The 18,594-nt window shown below is 29.8% G+C and overlaps 3 protein-coding genes across 3 annotated transcripts; 2 read left to right on the top strand and 1 right to left on the bottom strand.

The window, feature by feature from the left end:
• The first annotated feature begins 2,846 nt into the window (after positions 1-2,846).
• Positions 2,847-4,341, top strand: LOC130825207 (BURP domain-containing protein BNM2A-like). Its single transcript, XM_057690323.1, has 2 exons — positions 2,847-2,907; positions 3,364-4,341. Exons 1-2 carry the CDS (start codon positions 2,854-2,856, stop codon positions 4,144-4,146), a joined length of 837 nt encoding a protein of 278 aa, XP_057546306.1. The 5' UTR covers positions 2,847-2,853; the 3' UTR covers positions 4,147-4,341.
• Positions 4,342-7,579: 3,238 nt separating this feature from the next.
• On the top strand, positions 7,580-11,342 carry LOC130825206 (bifunctional TENA-E protein). Its single transcript, XM_057690322.1, has 3 exons — positions 7,580-7,849; positions 9,682-9,899; positions 10,573-11,342. Exons 1-3 carry the CDS (start codon positions 7,706-7,708, stop codon positions 10,889-10,891), a joined length of 681 nt encoding a protein of 226 aa, XP_057546305.1. The 5' UTR covers positions 7,580-7,705; the 3' UTR covers positions 10,892-11,342.
• Positions 11,343-15,642: 4,300 nt separating this feature from the next.
• On the bottom strand, positions 15,643-16,669 carry LOC130825205 (bZIP transcription factor 53-like). The gene has a single exon (XM_057690321.1). The coding sequence runs from the start codon at positions 16,321-16,323 to the stop codon at positions 15,835-15,837; it is 489 nt and encodes a 162-aa protein (XP_057546304.1). The 5' UTR covers positions 16,324-16,669; the 3' UTR covers positions 15,643-15,834.
• Positions 16,670-18,594: the final 1,925 nt, after the last annotated feature.

Here is an 18,594-nt window from a genome sequence, read left to right as displayed (position 1 = left end):
AAAGCTATCCAAAAATGTGAAATGACCTTTGAAAAGTGTGTTGTCTTCATTTCTATACCATATATTTCACTTATTTTTCAATGAAACAGAAAAATTATTGGTCCTTTAATATTCTACAAACAATCAATTAAATTGAGTCATTATTTGCTTTAAATATTTTATTTTAGGAAAAATTACTGTGAATAATACAATTTTTGGTAATTTCCCTATAATAATACCAACTATTAATTAACCATGAATAATACCAACTTAAAGAGGTGTTTTCCTAGAAAATCCCTAACATGTTAAAAATCAAACTATAGGTGATTATAAGATAAAAAAAATTGGTAAATTAGTTAATAAACTAAAGTTGGTATTATTCTAAAAAAATACTCCCCTAAGTTGGTATTATTCATGGTTAATCAATAGTTAGTATTATTGTAGGAAAATTAACAAAATATTGTATTATTCACAATAATTTTTCCTTATTTTTATCATTTTATGGACTTTAAATTAATATTGTTGGTAACACAATTTGAGTGTAGTATAAATCATGAGAATAAAATTCACCTCAAAAAAAATCATGAGAATAAAAATATTTAACATCAAATAAATATATATCACTTCTTCCAGTTATGTTTACTAGTTACATTTACTTTTTCTCATTATTTACTTATCAGTATTAGTTTGTATTTTACTCTTAATTTATAAGTTAAAATATAATCAAGTGGAATTTTATATAATTCGTCTTAATAAAAAGATTATTAATATTAATTTTTTTCATAATTTTTAATTATGAACAATTAAAAATATTAAGAATGAAAATATTGTCTCGATAATTATAAAAAAAGTAAATAAGATTAGTAGGCTGAATAGAAATGATCTATCATCAATATATTTCAAACTTTTTTTTAAGTAGTCATCAATTTTAACCTTAGTATCACATTTAACTTGTAAATTTATAAAATATTTAAATGTTGCTGTTAGATTACAATATTATAACCCTTTATATAATTAGCACAAACAGAAGAAAACGCATCAAGGAAAAAAAACTTTAAAAATTGCGTGCTCAATGATCCAATGACACTCAACTCGACGAATTGTCGACCATCGAAATATTCCTCTTCATGTTTATTATTTATTTTGTAAAAACAAGTCACCATCTGTTGTGCGACAGCGGAAGCAAAGATCGAAAACAATAATGAAACAATAAAGATTTAAACAAACAATAAAGAAAATCACACCGAGAAATTAACGTGGTTCACTATCAACGTGATAGCTACATCTACCGGCACCGAGAATAAACTTTTCACTATAAATCGGGAGATTACAAGATGAACACGAAAAACCACAACAATGGCTCTCCAAGCTTTTTCTCTCTTAGTTTTCCTCACTTTTTGTTTTTCATTGCATCTCATTCTAATTCTAATTACATGGGGCCTTTATATAGTATACCTCATAATAAAAAGGAATTAGGTTAAGAAAATACAAAAAACCGTCAAATACTAAGAGTAACCGGCCAAAAACGTGCCAAGAAACCGCCATTACGCGAGCCATGTAAAACTACGCGAGCCGCGAAACAGAGGCAGAATACACTCCGCGCCCTGCGGACCGGGACAGCAGATTCTCCGCACCCCGCAGACCTTCCTCTGTCTGGCAACTTGTTCGAGTCACTATATTTCAACACCATCTTTAAAATACGAATCAAAGATATACATTTCAAATAAATTTAAAGTAATATTTATGATTCGAAACAAATGACCCCAAATTAATTCATCAAATCATCCAAAAATATGAAATGACCATTGAAATGTAGGTTTGTCTTCATTTCTACACTAGTTTCACTTATCATTCTAATTATCAAAAAATAATTGGTCCTTTAAAATTTTATAAATACATAAGTTGATCCATTATTTGTTTTAAATCCTTTGTTTTTCTCATTTTATGGACCCCTAAACGCAATAATGTATACTACATTATTTGAGTAATGTGAAGTAAATCCTAAAATAAAAAACGTGTAACATTGATATGTCTCTTTTGAATGTCTTAGTGATAAGATGTATAGGTTTGCAAACATTCACTATAATATGTCATTAGACATATAATATGTGATTAGAAAGATCTAGAGGTCTAGGTTTTAATGCCGCAAATATTGCATTAATGTGATTTTCCATCAAATTTTATTGCCAAAAGAGTGAAACTGTATCAAATTTCAGCACAAAACGTGCGACTAGGTTTATTTTCCGATTTTTGAAAATTATTTTCTTTTTTAACATTAATATTTTTTATTTTAATTCAACTATTATTAATAATTTTAGTTTAATAATAATAATGGATGATTTTATAATTAAAAATAGATTTAAGGGCATTTAGTAATTTTATTTAAAAAAAGGGTGGCGATTTTTAAAAGTTGTGAAGTAAGATCCGACCTAAAATAATTTATATATAAAAATCAAAATCAGATTTTTAAGATATTACATATACTTAAAAATTAAGATTAATTTAATTTAAAATATTATATCTAAAATCCGCCCAAACATCCAAATGAATTAATACTATGGTTGATAGCCTCCCCCAATAATGGAAAATTCATCAAAGAAACTTCCAAAATTATGAAATGACCACACCATATATCACTTATATATCATAAAAATCAACAAAAAAATTATTGATCCTTTAAATTTCAATAAAAAATCATACTAATTCATTATTTGCTTTAAATCCTTTGTTTTTATCATTTAATGGACCCTTTAAGGCAATATTGTCTACTACACTATTCAATGTGGGACACTATTAGATAATGATGATGCATGCCTTCTAAGTTATAATAAAAACTTAAATGAAGCAACTTAGCAGATTTCAACCAACTTCAAAATGCTACTAAAATCTGGGTTTCCATGTTTGGCTTTTCACCTCTTGCTTTTAATGGTAATTCTATCCTTACCCTCTTCTCATTTTATTTTTCAATGAGTAAAATTAAGTAGTATTATAATTTCAAACTATTGGTAAAATTATATTATACTTAGCATGTAATTAATTAATAAATAATAATTAAATTACTTTTATAAAACTTCGACAATAATCCAAACTTTCACAGCATTTGCTTCTAGCATATTCGGTATGGAAGGGGAGGAGTGGGGTTGTGGTAGTTCAAGAGGTGGTGCTATCATCGATGATTCAGTCATTCTAATCAGATTACTAGGTATGCTGAGAGTAAATATATAACAAAGATTGAATTATTAGATAATAATTCAAAAGTATGATTATTCGCAGATGATAGGCGAAATATTAGATTATTTTCGACACTTTCCATTACTTTATCAAATGTTGTAGATTTTATTGAGAATTTGATAAATTTAAAGGAAATAACGTTCTTGCATGCAGTTCATGATGAATGCTAAAGCAGAGAAGTCTTTATCAACATCAATTCAGTTGGAGGAAGCAGACCAAGTTTTCTTCCATTACAATGATCTCAAACTTGGGAAAAAGATGCCAATTTACTTTGGAGGTGCATTTCCTTCACAAATCCCACAATTTCTTCCTAAGGCAAAGGCAGATTTAATCCCTTTCTCGTCTCAAAAACTCGAGTTTCTTCTCGAGTTTTTCGACATCCCTCTAGAATCTCGACAAGCTAAAGCAATGGAATACACGTTAAAACTATGTGAAATGAAAGCAGAAGGAGAATTTAACATATGTATTACGTCCAAAGAGTCTATGCTTGATTTCGTTCGTAAAATCTTTAATAATAGTAATAGTAATAGTAACAGTAATAATAATGACCGATTTTTTAAGGTGTTGAGTACAAGCTCACTACCAAAATCATCCAAACTATTGCAAAATTATGTCATAGTGAAACAACCTAAGCAAGTACCAAGTCCTAAAATGGTACCATGTCACATGTTAATATATCCTTATGCAGTATTTAAATGTCATGTACAAAAGTCAAAGGATCAAGTGTTTAAAATATCATTATTGGGTGAAGATGGAGCATATGTGGATGCCATTGCAAATTGTCATATGAATACTTCTAATTGGGATCCTAATTATGTTGGGTTTCATGTTTTAGGGTTTAAGCCAGGGGATTCTCCTATTTGTCATTTTCTTCCATCAAATGATCTTGTTTGGATACCTTATAGTATACCTAATGAAATGGAGAACTTTATGTAATCATATGGTAGACTGAGAAAAAAAAAAAGTTAAATAAGAATTGAATTTTGTATCTTATTTGGAGAAAGTGCGGTACTTGCACCCTGACTCTCATATAGCAATGAATGTTTATCTATATATATAAAGTTCGTAAAGTGTATTTCCTTTCTTTGGTGCTCTATTTGTACTAAACTTTTATAAGCTTAAAAAAATACAACCCACAAGAATTGTCTATCATATCATCATATACAACCTATTGAAAAGACTGTAAAATAATAAATGTCATTCTCAGAATAATCCTGCCAAATGAATTGATTTTATTAGATATGTATACCTACTTGGCGACATTTTTTCTAATCATTATACAACCTATTAAAAAGTTTGTAAAAGACAAATGTCATTATCACAATAATCTGACCAAATGGATTGATTTTATTGGATATGTATACCAACTTGGCGATATTTTTTCCAATCTGTTTAATTTTGCACTAAATTAAGCAATCATACACTCTAAATTAAGCAATAAATATTGATTAGGATTTTAATATATTGATGAACTACTAATTTCTATTATTAGTTCTTGATTGATGTATTATATGGTAAATAATAAATTATCAGCTTTCCATTCTAGAATATTATTCTGATTTATATGATTATGCATTGATTGATGTAAAAATATAGTATATAATACTACCTCCTATTCAGTCTAAATGTCTCATTTAATTTTTAGCACTATTTACTTATCACTCTTAATTTGTATTTTACTCTTAATCTATAAGTTAAAATATAGTCATGTGGGATCTATTAATATCAACTTTTTATAATTTTTAATTAAGAATAATTTAAGGTGGTCAAATGAGACCACATGTGAAAGAAAAAAGTATAGTGTTTTTAAATTTTTATAGAGGTAGAGTGGGGTTAGTGGGTGTAAAGGTGTGAAAATGCTAAGTTTAGTAGGGGTAAAATAGTAAAGGTAACATACCCAAAATAGAAATAAGGCATTTAAGGTGAATTGACCAAATTAGGAAATGAGACACTTAAGATGAATAAGAGAGAGTATATTTTATAAGTAATTACATAAAATAATAGAAAATTCCTACACGTAAAAAATATTATAAAAATAATTTAAATGTTCAATGTCTTTGTAAAATCTTAAAATATATTTTAAGCCTAAAGAACATATTTTTTACTATAATAATTAACATATAACTTAATTCAAGTATTTATGTTAATTATTATCATTTGAAATTTATCATTTGAAATTTATTTCACCGATATCTTATCCTAATTATTAATTATTATTTACTTAAATAATTAATGTGTAATTTATTTAATTTGTGCAGTTTTTTAATATAGCCATGTAAGTAATATACAAGATTATCTATGAAAAAGTTAAAAAATTATTTTCTTTTCTTAATTTATTACAAATTTATTTTAATGAAAATTAAAAATTTTCATTAATAATTAATATGTTATTCGATAATTATCCATTGTAATTAAAAGATATTACATATTTTAGATGATTGTATATGCCAAAAAATTAGTAGTAAAGAAGGTAAAGTTTTAAAATCTTTTGTAATTAATCAATCAAACAAATTTAATCAGAAAGATATTACATGATATGTTAAAAAATATTTTCCTAATAACAAAACGAAAAGAGTGAGAAAATTTTTATTATAAAGTCGATATGTGTCATAATCGTCTCTTTATCAGTATATTGTATCATGTATCATTTTTAACATACTAACCAAATTAATGATACTCCCTCCGTTCTTTTAAGTTCTTCCACCTTACTATAACGGGTAATTTCATAAGTTCTTCCACTTTAGAATACTTTCTATTTTTAGAAAGTTTTTATCCCACTTTTACCCCTTAAAACCCCCAATTTTCTTTTAATGTACCCCTTTTTCTTTTATTTATAATTATTTTCTCTCTCATACTTTCAATACAATCATTACTTCACACTACTATTTAATTAAAATAATACCCACTACAACCTCATACTTCCAATATAATTATTATTTCACACTACTATTTAATTAAAATGATACCCACTACAACCCAAAGATTCTATCTTCCTTGATATGTGTGAAAAACCCAAAATGGAAGATAAAAAAAGAACGAAGGGAGTATTGATTAACATTTTAGTTACATTATTCTACAGATTTCACAATATTATTCAAAAATTTACACTGGTCTATGAATTTAGGAACAATATTATTCTACAGTTATTAAACAAATTTGGAATATAATTTTGCTATATTAAAATATTATTTTCTTTTATTTTGAAAATAATATAGGAATCATATTGGAAAATAATATAGGAATCATATTGGAAAATAATAAAGTTGTCCAAATCTTATTCTGCACCTTAAATAAATTCTAGTATTTTAGGAAATGATTTTCAATAAATAAGCAGCTGCCATGTCAGCATAATTGAGCGGAAAAATATTGAATAAGAGTCTAACATGTGTCAATCTCGTTTCTTCATTAGTAGTCTTTATAGATATAGATTATAGATAGATTGTACATAACAATTCTTTCCTTCATAAAATCGACAAACTAAAATTTAGTATTAATTACCAGTTCATTAAATAGATATAGGAGTGTGTGGCAAAGGCCTTTTGGTTGCCATTATGGTTGATCTTGGACTATTTGTCGTTCAAAAAGCCAGAAATCTTGTTGATAAATGACTTTTCAATTTGTTGAAAGTTGACTTTTTGAAAAATTAATTTATAATAAACCGTCAACAACCAATACATAATTTACCAAATATTTTCATAAATATTTGAATTGTCCGATCAACTAAAAATTTAACAAAAATCTTATATTCTCTCCATTTCAATAACTTTGTCCTATTTTTTTATTTGTCTATTTCATTTATTTTGTACCATTTTCTTATTTGTTAGGTTTTTTACAATATTATCCTTATTTTACCTTATTAAAGTGATCTCCTCTACTTTTTTTTTGTCATTTACTGATAATTTAGCAAATTATGTATTCCTTTACAGTGACACTCTTCGCTTTCTTAGGGGGTGTTTGGCAAATAGTTGTTGGCGAGTGACTTTTTTGTTGGCTTGTTTAATCAGCTGTAAATGTTGGCTATTTTTTGTTAGCTTTTAAGTTAGCTGAAAAAGCCAATCGTTTGTGGAAATATTTGGTAAATTTAAATATTAGTTGTTAGCTGTTTATTAGAGAAAAAGTGGGCCAACAAGCAAAAAAAATCAACCAAAAAAGCTTGTTGGAACAACAATTTCATTTTGGCTTAAAAGCTAGCTTTTCAGCTGCTTTAAAAATCATCGACCAAACAATTTTTTTTGCTGTTTAACTAACCAACAAATTAAAAATCAAAAGCCAAAAGTCAACAAAAAACTTAGCCAAAAGTATGAACCAAACACCCTTAAACTTTGTGCCCAAATAAAACAAAGCTAAGACATTCGAATGGAAGGGTATTGTGTTTTTGATGGAAACGAAAACATTATATTTGTAAACCCTCAAACAAGTCGGCTAAAAATTAAAAACATCATATTCATATGCTCGGATTCAGAGTTGAAGGAAGAGCAGAGAAAGAAAAAGTCAAATGGATGAATCGAAAGATAAGATGAAAACCATAGAAACATGGCTCAAAAACCACGATTCAGTTTACCAAGCAGCAATTCGTCACGCCTTTATTCAATCCATTCGTGAGGGTACTGTTGATTTCTCCTCTTTCAAGCGCTGGCTGGTAATTTCTCCTTTCTTCTAATCGCATTAATGGGGTTAATGACGGTTATGATTAAAATTGATATGATCGTAGTTTTTTGGGAGCTATATTGGGTTTTAATTGGTTTAATCTTATAAAAATTTGGCACTATTTGTTATTATCAGACATTCTGTTGAAATTTGAATTTGCTATGTATTTGATGATGGGTGTAATCTTGTTAATTAAGAATGTGTCAACATCATAGGAAAGTTGATCATTATTTATTTATTTATTTATTTATTTATTTGTGATGATGGGTGTAATCTTGTTTATTTTTGAACATAAAATATGTTGAAAAAATAACCTTTGAGAGTAACTCATGTAGTGAAGCCCCTTTGAATTTTGATGCAATCCCATTAGATGGTCTCCTTGAAATTTTAGTGGAAGATTCACCATTGGGCTATAGTAAAACAATAACGTTTCATTACCCCGAACCAGTAAATGACTCCTAGATTTGTGGGGTTGGATGTATTCAATGTTGGGGGTATTTGGCAACGGCTAATACTGTTTTGCTGATAACTGATTACAGTGGTTGATTTGACTAGTTGGTTTGACCAGCAGATTTTGAACCCACTACTATAAACAGCTTATTCAAAAAACAGCTTATTCAAAAACAGTTTATTCATATGAATAAGCTATTTCAACCAGTTAGTTTACCAAACATTAGCATTGATTGGTTTGACCACTCAACCCTCTATTTGTTTCAAAATAAGCTAAACTTGTTTAATAAGCCATTTTGCCAAACACCTTGTTATCTTTTCTATGCTATGCTTGTATTGGAATAAATATTTAAGGGGAAATACAAGTCAAGCTATAGAATTGCATGTTAGTAGAAGTGAGTTTTAAAGGTAAGGTAAAGAATAGAAAATATAATGGTATGAGAAAGATGAAGGAATAAGGTAAATAATAGAAAATATAATGGTATGAGAAAGATGAAGGAAAAGGGAGATGCTTATCCTTATTTTGGGGGAGAAGGAGGGAATCACCTTCATCTCACTAGGTTAAATAATTAACCTGAAATGAGGGGACTAATTTCTCTGTTCCATCTTCTTCATCACTTTACAACCTTTTCTTACCCTCAACAACAACTATATTAGCTTAATTTTTGACTCTAATAGCTTTATTTTCTTAGTTTTTTATTTCTCTCGTAAATATTTACTCCAATACAAGCATGATCTTTGTGATAACATAAAGGTTGTTTACGATTAACCTTGAGTAGCTAATATTATTCGTAACTTCACATAAATACGATTGACCTTGTAGCTTGGCTCTCTACATAATACATACAACATTACACATATAAATAGGCAAGGAGAGACAAATGGGGCAGCATTGGTCAGAACATAAAACAAAACAGCAGCATGCAAAATGTACAGGACAACAAGCTGCAGCCTTCTAATGCCCCTTTTTCCGGCTGTTGCACGGTCTCCGAGGTCCCCTATGGTCTCCCATAGCTTCATCTAGATTGTGTGTGTACTATATTGCCTTATTTATCAATGGCAACCCATGTGAAATACTCCATACTCTTGTTTTATGCACACAATGGGAGTGTGTACTTCTTCATGACTTGGAGTATGCTTTACCAATCATCTATGCTTAAGGTCTAATAATCACTTTGTTACTTCTAACCTTTAAGTCATAATTCTTTTACACTTTAATTGTCATCAAACATATGACTAATTAACACAAGACTCAAGTCACACTTCTTTCACCAATTTTTATTGCCAAGTTTTATGGACTACAGTGGTGGATCTGTGTTTATGCTATAACACAAACAATGGTAATCTTTGCTACTTTCTTTGGTACAAATACAGGGTCAGGATTACATATTTGTAAGAAGATTTGTTCCATTTGTTGCAAGTGTGCTGCAAAAAGCTTGTAAGGAATCAGATGATGAATCAGATATGGAGGTAATTCTGGCTGGCATGGCTTCTCTGAATGATGAAATTGATTGGTTCAAAAAAGAAGCTGCGAAATGGGATGTCGAGCTTCCTGCCATCGCTCCTCAGAAAACAAATCAGCACTACTGCAGGTAAACTTGTAAAGGTTTCTGTACCGAAACTAGTCAATGAATTGAGATTTCTCGTGACATTCAGAACAATGTCACATCATTCGCTAATCTCTTCGCGAATTGCGAATCCGAAAAAGGGAATTATGGTCGGTTTTGGACTATTCTTAGACAAACTTGAGCGAATCACGAATTCAAAAGGCAATTTAGTTAACGAATTATGTTACACTGATTCAGAACGATAGAATTGTTTAGTTCTATGTTTAAGATGCAATCATGAGAAGATTTACATTTCGAATAGAGGTGTTTAGCGGGCGCAGGTCGACCCAACGGGTTAAGGTTCAGGTCACATTTTGATGGGTCATTAGCGGGTAGGGTCAATAACTGGTCGGGCCATTAACGTGCCTTGGTGTAAAACGCTGGGTCGGATAATTATAGGAAATGGTTGGGACAATATTTTATATTATATTATTACATACATAAGTGGGTCGACTCAACAGGCTATAAAGTAGAAAAAAACTATTATATGAACTTTTTAAAAACGGGTCAAAGTGGGTTAAGTTTAGATGGGCTTTGACCCATCCCAACCCGTTTAAATTTGACATAACCCCCACCAACCCGATCCGCCCCGTTGAACACCTCTAATTTCGAGTTGCTTTGCATCTTTATAATTAGACGTAATTTGCTCAATGTTCAGGTTTTTGGAAAGCCTGATGCAACCAGATATCGACTACACAGTGGCAATCACAGCCTTCTGGGCAATAGAAGCTGTTTATCAGCTTAGCTTTGCTCACTGTCTTGAAGCTGATGCGAAAACTGCTTCAGAATTCCGACAGGCTTGTGAGAGATGGGGTAATGAAGGGTTTGGACTGTACTGTGACTCCCTTCGGAAGATTGCTAACCGATGTTTGTCAAAGGCGTCAGATGATGTGCTCGTCAAAACCGAGGCAATGCTTTTACGAGTTCTCGAATTAGAAGTCGAGTTTTGGAATATGAGTGAGGGACGGATCAATTAGAAGCTTATACATATTGTGTACTAATGTATGCTAGTTTTTGTTCTTTTTCTTTTCCTCTATTCTTGAATGTTGGAAAGTGTTAAAATCTTTTAACTTAACATACGTTATCGGGTTGACAGAATTGTGTAATTGTGTTAAATGTTCATCGAGTGAAATACGTTGTGTTTAATGATTAAGAGGTATGATGCTAGATGGTTAAAATGTCGCATTGCAAAAGATTTTGGGTTTAAGATATGTTGTAGAAATCGTCAACACGGTAGTCGCTCACTACTTTCTTTGAAGATACCTGTAGGGATGACAAAATGGGCAGATGGATGCAATATGCCCTCCATTCCGTTTCCCACCTAAAATTCCACACACCACCTACCCATCTCCCATGACGCCATGGCGGGTAAAATTTTCATATCCATGACTGTTCACCCATGTATACATTCAAATTCATCCCCACCCACTATGGCTAGCTGGTATACCCATTATGGCTTAGATACCTGTTACATGAGGTGTACATTTCACCCGTGTCATTAGTCATATAGGATTTTACTGAGAAAATTTTGAGGATATAAGCAGTTAGCAACTGCACCAAATTATTCATATATAGAGATCAGTATTTAGATCCAACGTTTCTTTACTGAAGTACGTATGTACCTGTACGTGCTCAATATATGATTCTCTTGTACAAGTGATACTCCAATAGACAATTCCCACAAAAGTTAAAAAGAGGAATATGAATATCATTACTCTTATGACCTGTTTGGTAGGTGGTATTAAAGGGTAGTAATAGGAATAAAAATTAGTGTAATTTTGGTTGAAAAATCTATTGCTATTTTGATGCCCATGCTTGTCCAACTTCAATCATCTTATTTTTCTTCATAAATTTCAGTCCAATGCATTACCATTGGGAAATGTGATATTAGGTGGTAATGAAAATTTGTGAACAAAAAAATTTTTTTGTGATCAAAGTTTCATTACTATGGGAATGATTTAGAACTTTTGATGAAATTTTACACTATAAATCATTTTCATTACCGCCATTTACTACCACTAACCAAACGGACCGTTAAAATTTTCTTTACACACGTAAATACAACATTTTAAGGTCCATGAACTACAGATATATAAACATAACCAGAAATTCTTGTATGGATTTGGTGTAGGTTAGTAGACTGGAATGTAAGGAGTATAGTTATGTCAGTGGTGAGAAAAGGGTGTAGGTTAGTTGCTAGAGTGGAGAGTGAGGAGTCATGCATAATAAAATTAGTGTGCACTAAGGACCTGTTAAGTTCACTTGAATTTTTCGAATTCAATTGATTTTTATTGATTGAAACTAATTTTTAATTATGAAGTATAATTGAGTTGTATTGACTGTAACTAATTTGTACTTAATGGAACTAGTTTTTACTGATTGTAACTATTTTTGCCGATTCTTATTAAAATTAATTTTTACTAAATACTTATATTTAAAAGTATAAAAATGACACAAATTTGACTTTCCTATTTAATCATATGGAACTTATATCATTGAACTTCATAGATTTTATATGAATTCAAAACTAATTTTAGCTTTGAAATGGATTTGGGAAACCTTGGTTAAGCTTAATTGAATACAATTTAGGAGTACCTAGAATTAAGTAGTTTCAGTTTACAACAATGCCCTCTAAGAAGAAAAAAAGAACTCTACATGATGTTGCACATTTTGTTAGAGCAGGGCCTGGGCCGTTTTGGACATTTTAGCGGCCTTTGTGTGAAATTAATTTGTGGGCCCTTAAAAGATGAACATGTGTCTGATTATTTTTTTTAGTGATAGTTAATAATATATTATATTTTTCAAAGGACAGTTCTAATTTGTACAAGTAAACTAGTTAATAGAGAAATATACAAAAAAAACGACAACACTAATTATCCGATACTTATATTAAATGTTTCTCACTTGAAAATATAAAAAATGTTGTACAATATTCACTAGTATACTATCGCCCTACCAGCCATAACTTTAAGAAAGATTAGAAAACAAGTAGCCACCAACAACCGAAACATTAGCAAAAAGCGATAAACTACTCAAGTATGTAATTTAATCCTACAATTGGACAAAAAAAATCTAAGATATATCGAGAATAACAAATAATCAAGTGAAGTAATTAAATTATTTTCTATTGCTTAAATTTACAAGAATATAAAAAAAATGGGTACTTTGTATACATAAACAAAAATTATGACCTCATAAAAAATTAAGAGCTTTCTAAAATCGAGTCCTAAACATTAGCTAAAAAAACTTAACACTAATAATTGGGCTAGAATTGAAACAAATGAAAAAAATATTAAAATTATAAATAGAAATTGACCAAAAATATTAATATTTAGTATGTAAAAGACTAGCTAAGAAAAGGAAAAGAAATGTAGATAAGAGGAAATTAAAAATATATATACAACATGTTATTAGCTTTGCCATTGGGACACTACTAATTATCTATAATTGCATTACTACATTATAAACAGAAAATCAGAGGCCCTGAGCAGGAGCTCCGGCTGCTCCTGCTTATGGCTGGCTCTGAGCAGTGAGCACATTAGCCCAACCTATCGCTGCTTCTGTCATTAGTTTCATTAATCATTAATTAGTTCCTTCTGCTTCTAGACATGGCATTGCCTGCTATATTTCCCCATTGAATTCCTCCCTCTGTCCCATCAAATATTTTATAAGCAAATCAAGGCAAGAGAGAAAAAGGCGGTGAAAAGTATATTTTATGGAGAAGTGGAAGAAACGTGTGGATGTGATGAAAAGTAAGATAAACTTAAGGATATCAAAGAAAAATTAAATATTATGATCAAATGTAAAAATTTTATAAATTTTATAGGACAGACTAATATAAACAATAGATCAAATTCGATAGATCGATGGAGTAACAAGCAAATCACCCACAAGGCCACAACAAGCAATGAGAAATCACAGGAGTTAGAGAGTTTCACGAGAACTCATCTAACATTGTGAATTGTGCACTGTTTCTTATTTTTTCCATTCTCAAATACGTGCTATATTTTGGTTATGTGCATTATTCATCGTTTAAGCTTATTTTATATATTGCGGCTATTGTATAAGTAAAAATATAGTCAAGTGGAATCTTGTTTGAATTGTCTAATATTATACTTTCATAATATTAAATTTTTTGTAATTTTTAAATATGTATAATTCAACATATAAATGAACAAAATAACATATTAAATTGCATAAAAAGTCAAATATAATAAATTTAATGGAACAAAGAAAATATATCTCGTCCATTTGTTTAATCAAAAATATTACTTTTTTTTTGTTACAACCCTTAAGCATTATGTGTTAAAATTTAACAAACAAATTAAATCAGATAAAGTATTTTTACTGTTAGTTTTCATTTAAGTTCGGTTTTCAAATTTTGACTATATCTATTAAAGTAAAATTCAAAATAATAAAATGTGAGTCTTGCTAAATTATCTAAATAGATATTTTAAAAATATGAAATAGGATTAATATTCAATTTGCAAGGTCAAAAGTTGAAGAAAGTAATAATAATAAATTGGCCACTGTTATATTCAGTTAGAATTAAAAATAGTTCAATCTTATCCCTCCTTTCCTTTTCTGAATGATGTTATCCAACTTCCAAATCAAGTCTAGAAACGAATCACCGCGTACCAACATTTTGTTTGACAACCCAACTCTGGCGTCTTCACCTGTGAGTTTCCAACCTTGGTGTGACACCCAATTAATCAATAACGCACACCTCATTTATCGTACATTCCTGTTTAAATCATCTAATCAAAAGTACAACTTTGAAAATTTTGTAACTTCCTCGCTCACACTATATTTTTTATTTTTAATACGTTTTATAAATTTTAGGGTAATTCATTTCGTGACTTTGAATTTTTTCGAACTTTTTACAATTGTTTTTAAAAATTTAGGAAAATGTTAAATTTTTGGTTAAATTAAGTATTTATTTCAATTGAATTTCGAAATATATTGTCAATTAAGGTGATCACAAGTTAATTCACGAAGTTTGTTTTTTTTTTTATTAAAAAAATGTCATTAAGTTGGATAAAAATAACATAAAATTTACAAAAAAAAAAACTTTTTTGTCTACCGCATGGAAAAGTTTGAAAGTCAAAGTCACCACTTGAATTTAAAAAAAGTTTGTCTACCACATGGAAAAGGCGAAAATTGTTTTTAATAATTAATGTAATTACAAGTTACCAACAAATCAAAGGATGTCATACTCATAAGCAAATATCTCTTAAAAATCGTATTATTCATTATTAATCGATAGTTAATAATTTCTCTGTTCTGTTTTAGTTGCAATATAGCAACTTTGCACAATATTTAAAAAAACACTTTTTTCAAAGCAAAATGATGATTTTACCCATTTCACATGGTTAAAGTTGATACTAATATGTGAGGAATGGAATAAAGTAGGGAAAAAATAGAGAAATATATACTTGCTTTTTCCAAAAAAGTATAATGTTGCAAGCAATATAAAACATCCAAAAACGAAAAATGTTGCAAGTAATTTGAAACGAAGAAAAAATTATTTTAGTAAAAAAGTTAAAATATTAAATTATTCGGAGGAATTTTTCCATTAATCAATGATATAAAAGTAATATTCTAAAAATGATGAACCACAATCACCCTATTATCGCTTTTAAGAATTTTTCAATTGTGGTTCATTTATAAAGTCCAATTCTAACACTTAGATATATATTGACTTAATTGATAATTAGTTGTATTTTGATTGGGAAAGAAAATAAATTTATTAATTTTGAATTTTCCAAAGGAAAAAATAAACGTCTCATAAAGCTTTCAATTAGCATTTTACTTCAATACATACATTAAAGATAACAAACATAAAACGGCACAAAACAGCACCCTGCATAGATTATAACATAATTAAACCCTAAAACTAATCCTAAATACAAGAGCTTCATCAGAATTTGAATCTGTCAAGGCTTGTTGAAGCATAGATAGGCATAGAAGGGGGGCAAGGTAATTGCCATGGCTTCATCATTGGATCAGAATTAACATCATCATAATTACCCCCACTAGATGATCCTCCAACAATCTTACCAACCTCAATCAACGATTCAAGAGAATCCAATTTAGCAGCTAAACCATCTTTAGCCGAATTCAACACCTTATTTTGTGCTTCAAATTTCGAAAGAATTCCAGAAACTTCATCGATTTTCTTCCCAATATCTTCGTTTTCTCTCGTTAATGCACTCACCTGTTTCAACAATTCGTCAAGGTGTTGTTGCTTCCTTTGCCTCGATCTTCTTGCCGATTCACGATTCGATTCCATTCTCCGACGTTTTTTCTCATCCATTACGAAATCGCTACTTCCTTCAGATGTTCCTGAGCTTTTTGTTGGTCGGACGACGACGTTTTTGACATCGTATGTATCATTTGATTGCGACATTTTTAAATACTTGGTATAAATTGACAAAAGGTTAGAAATTAGGGTTTAGTAAATTCACGAGAAAACGTAAAACCAGTAAAGAAAAACAACAGAGAATGATTGAGCAAGACGAACACGGCGTAACAGCCGAATGTGTTTCATAAAGAAAAACTTGAGGTTTTCTGTAGAATCTGGTTGGATTTCATTAGATGATTTTGAATTGAAACAATTAAAGAATTGGTTAGAATTGCAGAAAAAGGTTTGATTTTCTGGGTTTCAGTGAGAAAAATGTTTTGACAAAAGAGAGAAAGAAGGAAAAATGGGAGTCGAAAAACGTTATCCAAAAAGGGGTATAAATAGGACGAAGTGGGTATTGCCAACTGCAATGGATAGAACACAAGAGGATATGTATTTGCCCATTTTTAAAATTTATATTTTGTATGGACGGATTTATCTACGTCAACATAAGTCACCAGCACATTATTATAACACAAGTTTTGTATTAACACCGTCTCAAAATGAGACGGCTTAATAATCTCTTACTTTCACTATTCACTATTCATTAATGAAGTTTACTAAAAGAATATTTAAGGAAATTAAAAAAATTGATATTTTCGATAGTAAATATATTATTTTATTAAATATTTTTAATAAATTTGATGGAAGAAAAGTAAAAACTGTAAACATTTAGTAAAGGAAAATTTGATTTTAAAGGTACGAACTTTAGCTCATTTGCTTTTAAAGGTTTGAACTTTCATTTATTTTTTAAAAGCTCGAACTTTAGGGTGCATGGGCTCCCTAGAAAAGAAGATGCACTTTGTTAATATATTAGTTGTATTTGTGTATCTTTATTATATTATTAATTGTATAAGTATATTACTACTCGTATTAGTGCATTATTAGTCGTATTAATGTTTACTCAAAAAAAAGTCGTGTTAGTGTAGTACTAATATATTATTAGAATGTAATTAGTCGTAGTAGTTGTATTAGTGTAATTAGTCGTAATTATTATTATTATTATTATTAATATTATTATTATTATTAATCGCTTTAGTGTATCATTAGTATGTTATTAGTATGGATTAGTCGCATTAGTGTATTATTATTATTATTATTATTATTATTATTATTATTATTATTATTATTATTATTATTATTATTATTATTGTTATTATTATTATTAGTTGTTGTATTATTGTAGTATTAAAATATTATTAGTTGTATTAATGTATATTTAGTCATATTAGTGTAGTATTAGTATATTTGTGATACCCCAGATTGAGATTTGAAAATGATTGATAGACTACTCATATTAACAAAGTGCATCTTCTTTTCTAGGGAGCCCAAGTACTAAGAACTCCATAATTAAGCGTGCCTGGTGGGGAGCAATCTTAGGATGGATGACCTCTTGGGAAGTTTTCCCGGGTGCGCATGAGTGAGGTTAAAGTGCGCCGGAAAGACTTATGTTGATATGTGGGGCCAGTCTACAGTCTCCATGAGTAGTCACTAGTGGTACGTTGTGCTAGAGTGTTACAAATGGTATCAGAGTAACCCTGCGACCTTGGCTGATTGTGTGTTCAGTGCACCTAGCGAGGGAAAAGATCTTACAACTACGGTCCAACGAAGATGTTGTATTCCTAAGTAGGGGTGAGTGTGATACCCCAGATTATGATTTGAAAATGATTGATATACTACTCATATCAACAAGGTGCATCTTATTTTCTAGGGAGCCCATGTACTAGGAACTCCACAGTTAAGTGTGGTTGGTGGGGAGCAATCTTAGGATGGGTGACCTCCTGGAAAGTTTTCCCGAGTGCGCATGAGTGAGGTCAAAGTGCGCCGGAAAGACTTGTGTTGGTCTGTGGGGCTAGTCTTCAGTCTCTATGAGTAGTAACTAGTGGTACGTTGGGCCGGGGTGTTACAATATCATTAGTCGTAGTAGTGCAGTATTAGTCGTCATAGTGTAGTATTAGTGGAGTATATTATTACTCGTATTAGTGCATTATTAGTCATATTAGTGTACCATTAGTATAATATTAGTTGTATTAGTGTAGTATTAGTCGTATCAGTGTATTATTAGTAGTATTAGTATGTAATTAGTCGTATTAGTATATAATTAGTATAGTATTAGTTGTATTATTATATTGTTAGTTCATTGTATATTATTACTCGTATTAGCGTATTATTAGTTGTATTAGTATAAAATAAATATTCGTATTTGTTTATTTTTACTCATTATTATTATTATTATTATTATTATTAGTCGTATCGTATTTGTGCATTATTAGTATG

Source organism: Amaranthus tricolor, chromosome 10, assembly GCF_026212465.1.
Source record: "Amaranthus tricolor cultivar Red isolate AtriRed21 chromosome 10, ASM2621246v1, whole genome shotgun sequence".
Classification (NCBI taxonomy): domain Eukaryota; kingdom Viridiplantae; phylum Streptophyta; class Magnoliopsida; order Caryophyllales; family Amaranthaceae; genus Amaranthus; species Amaranthus tricolor.
Note: the sequence above shows the minus strand (reverse complement) of the source record. Positions and strands in the feature narration are given on the sequence as shown.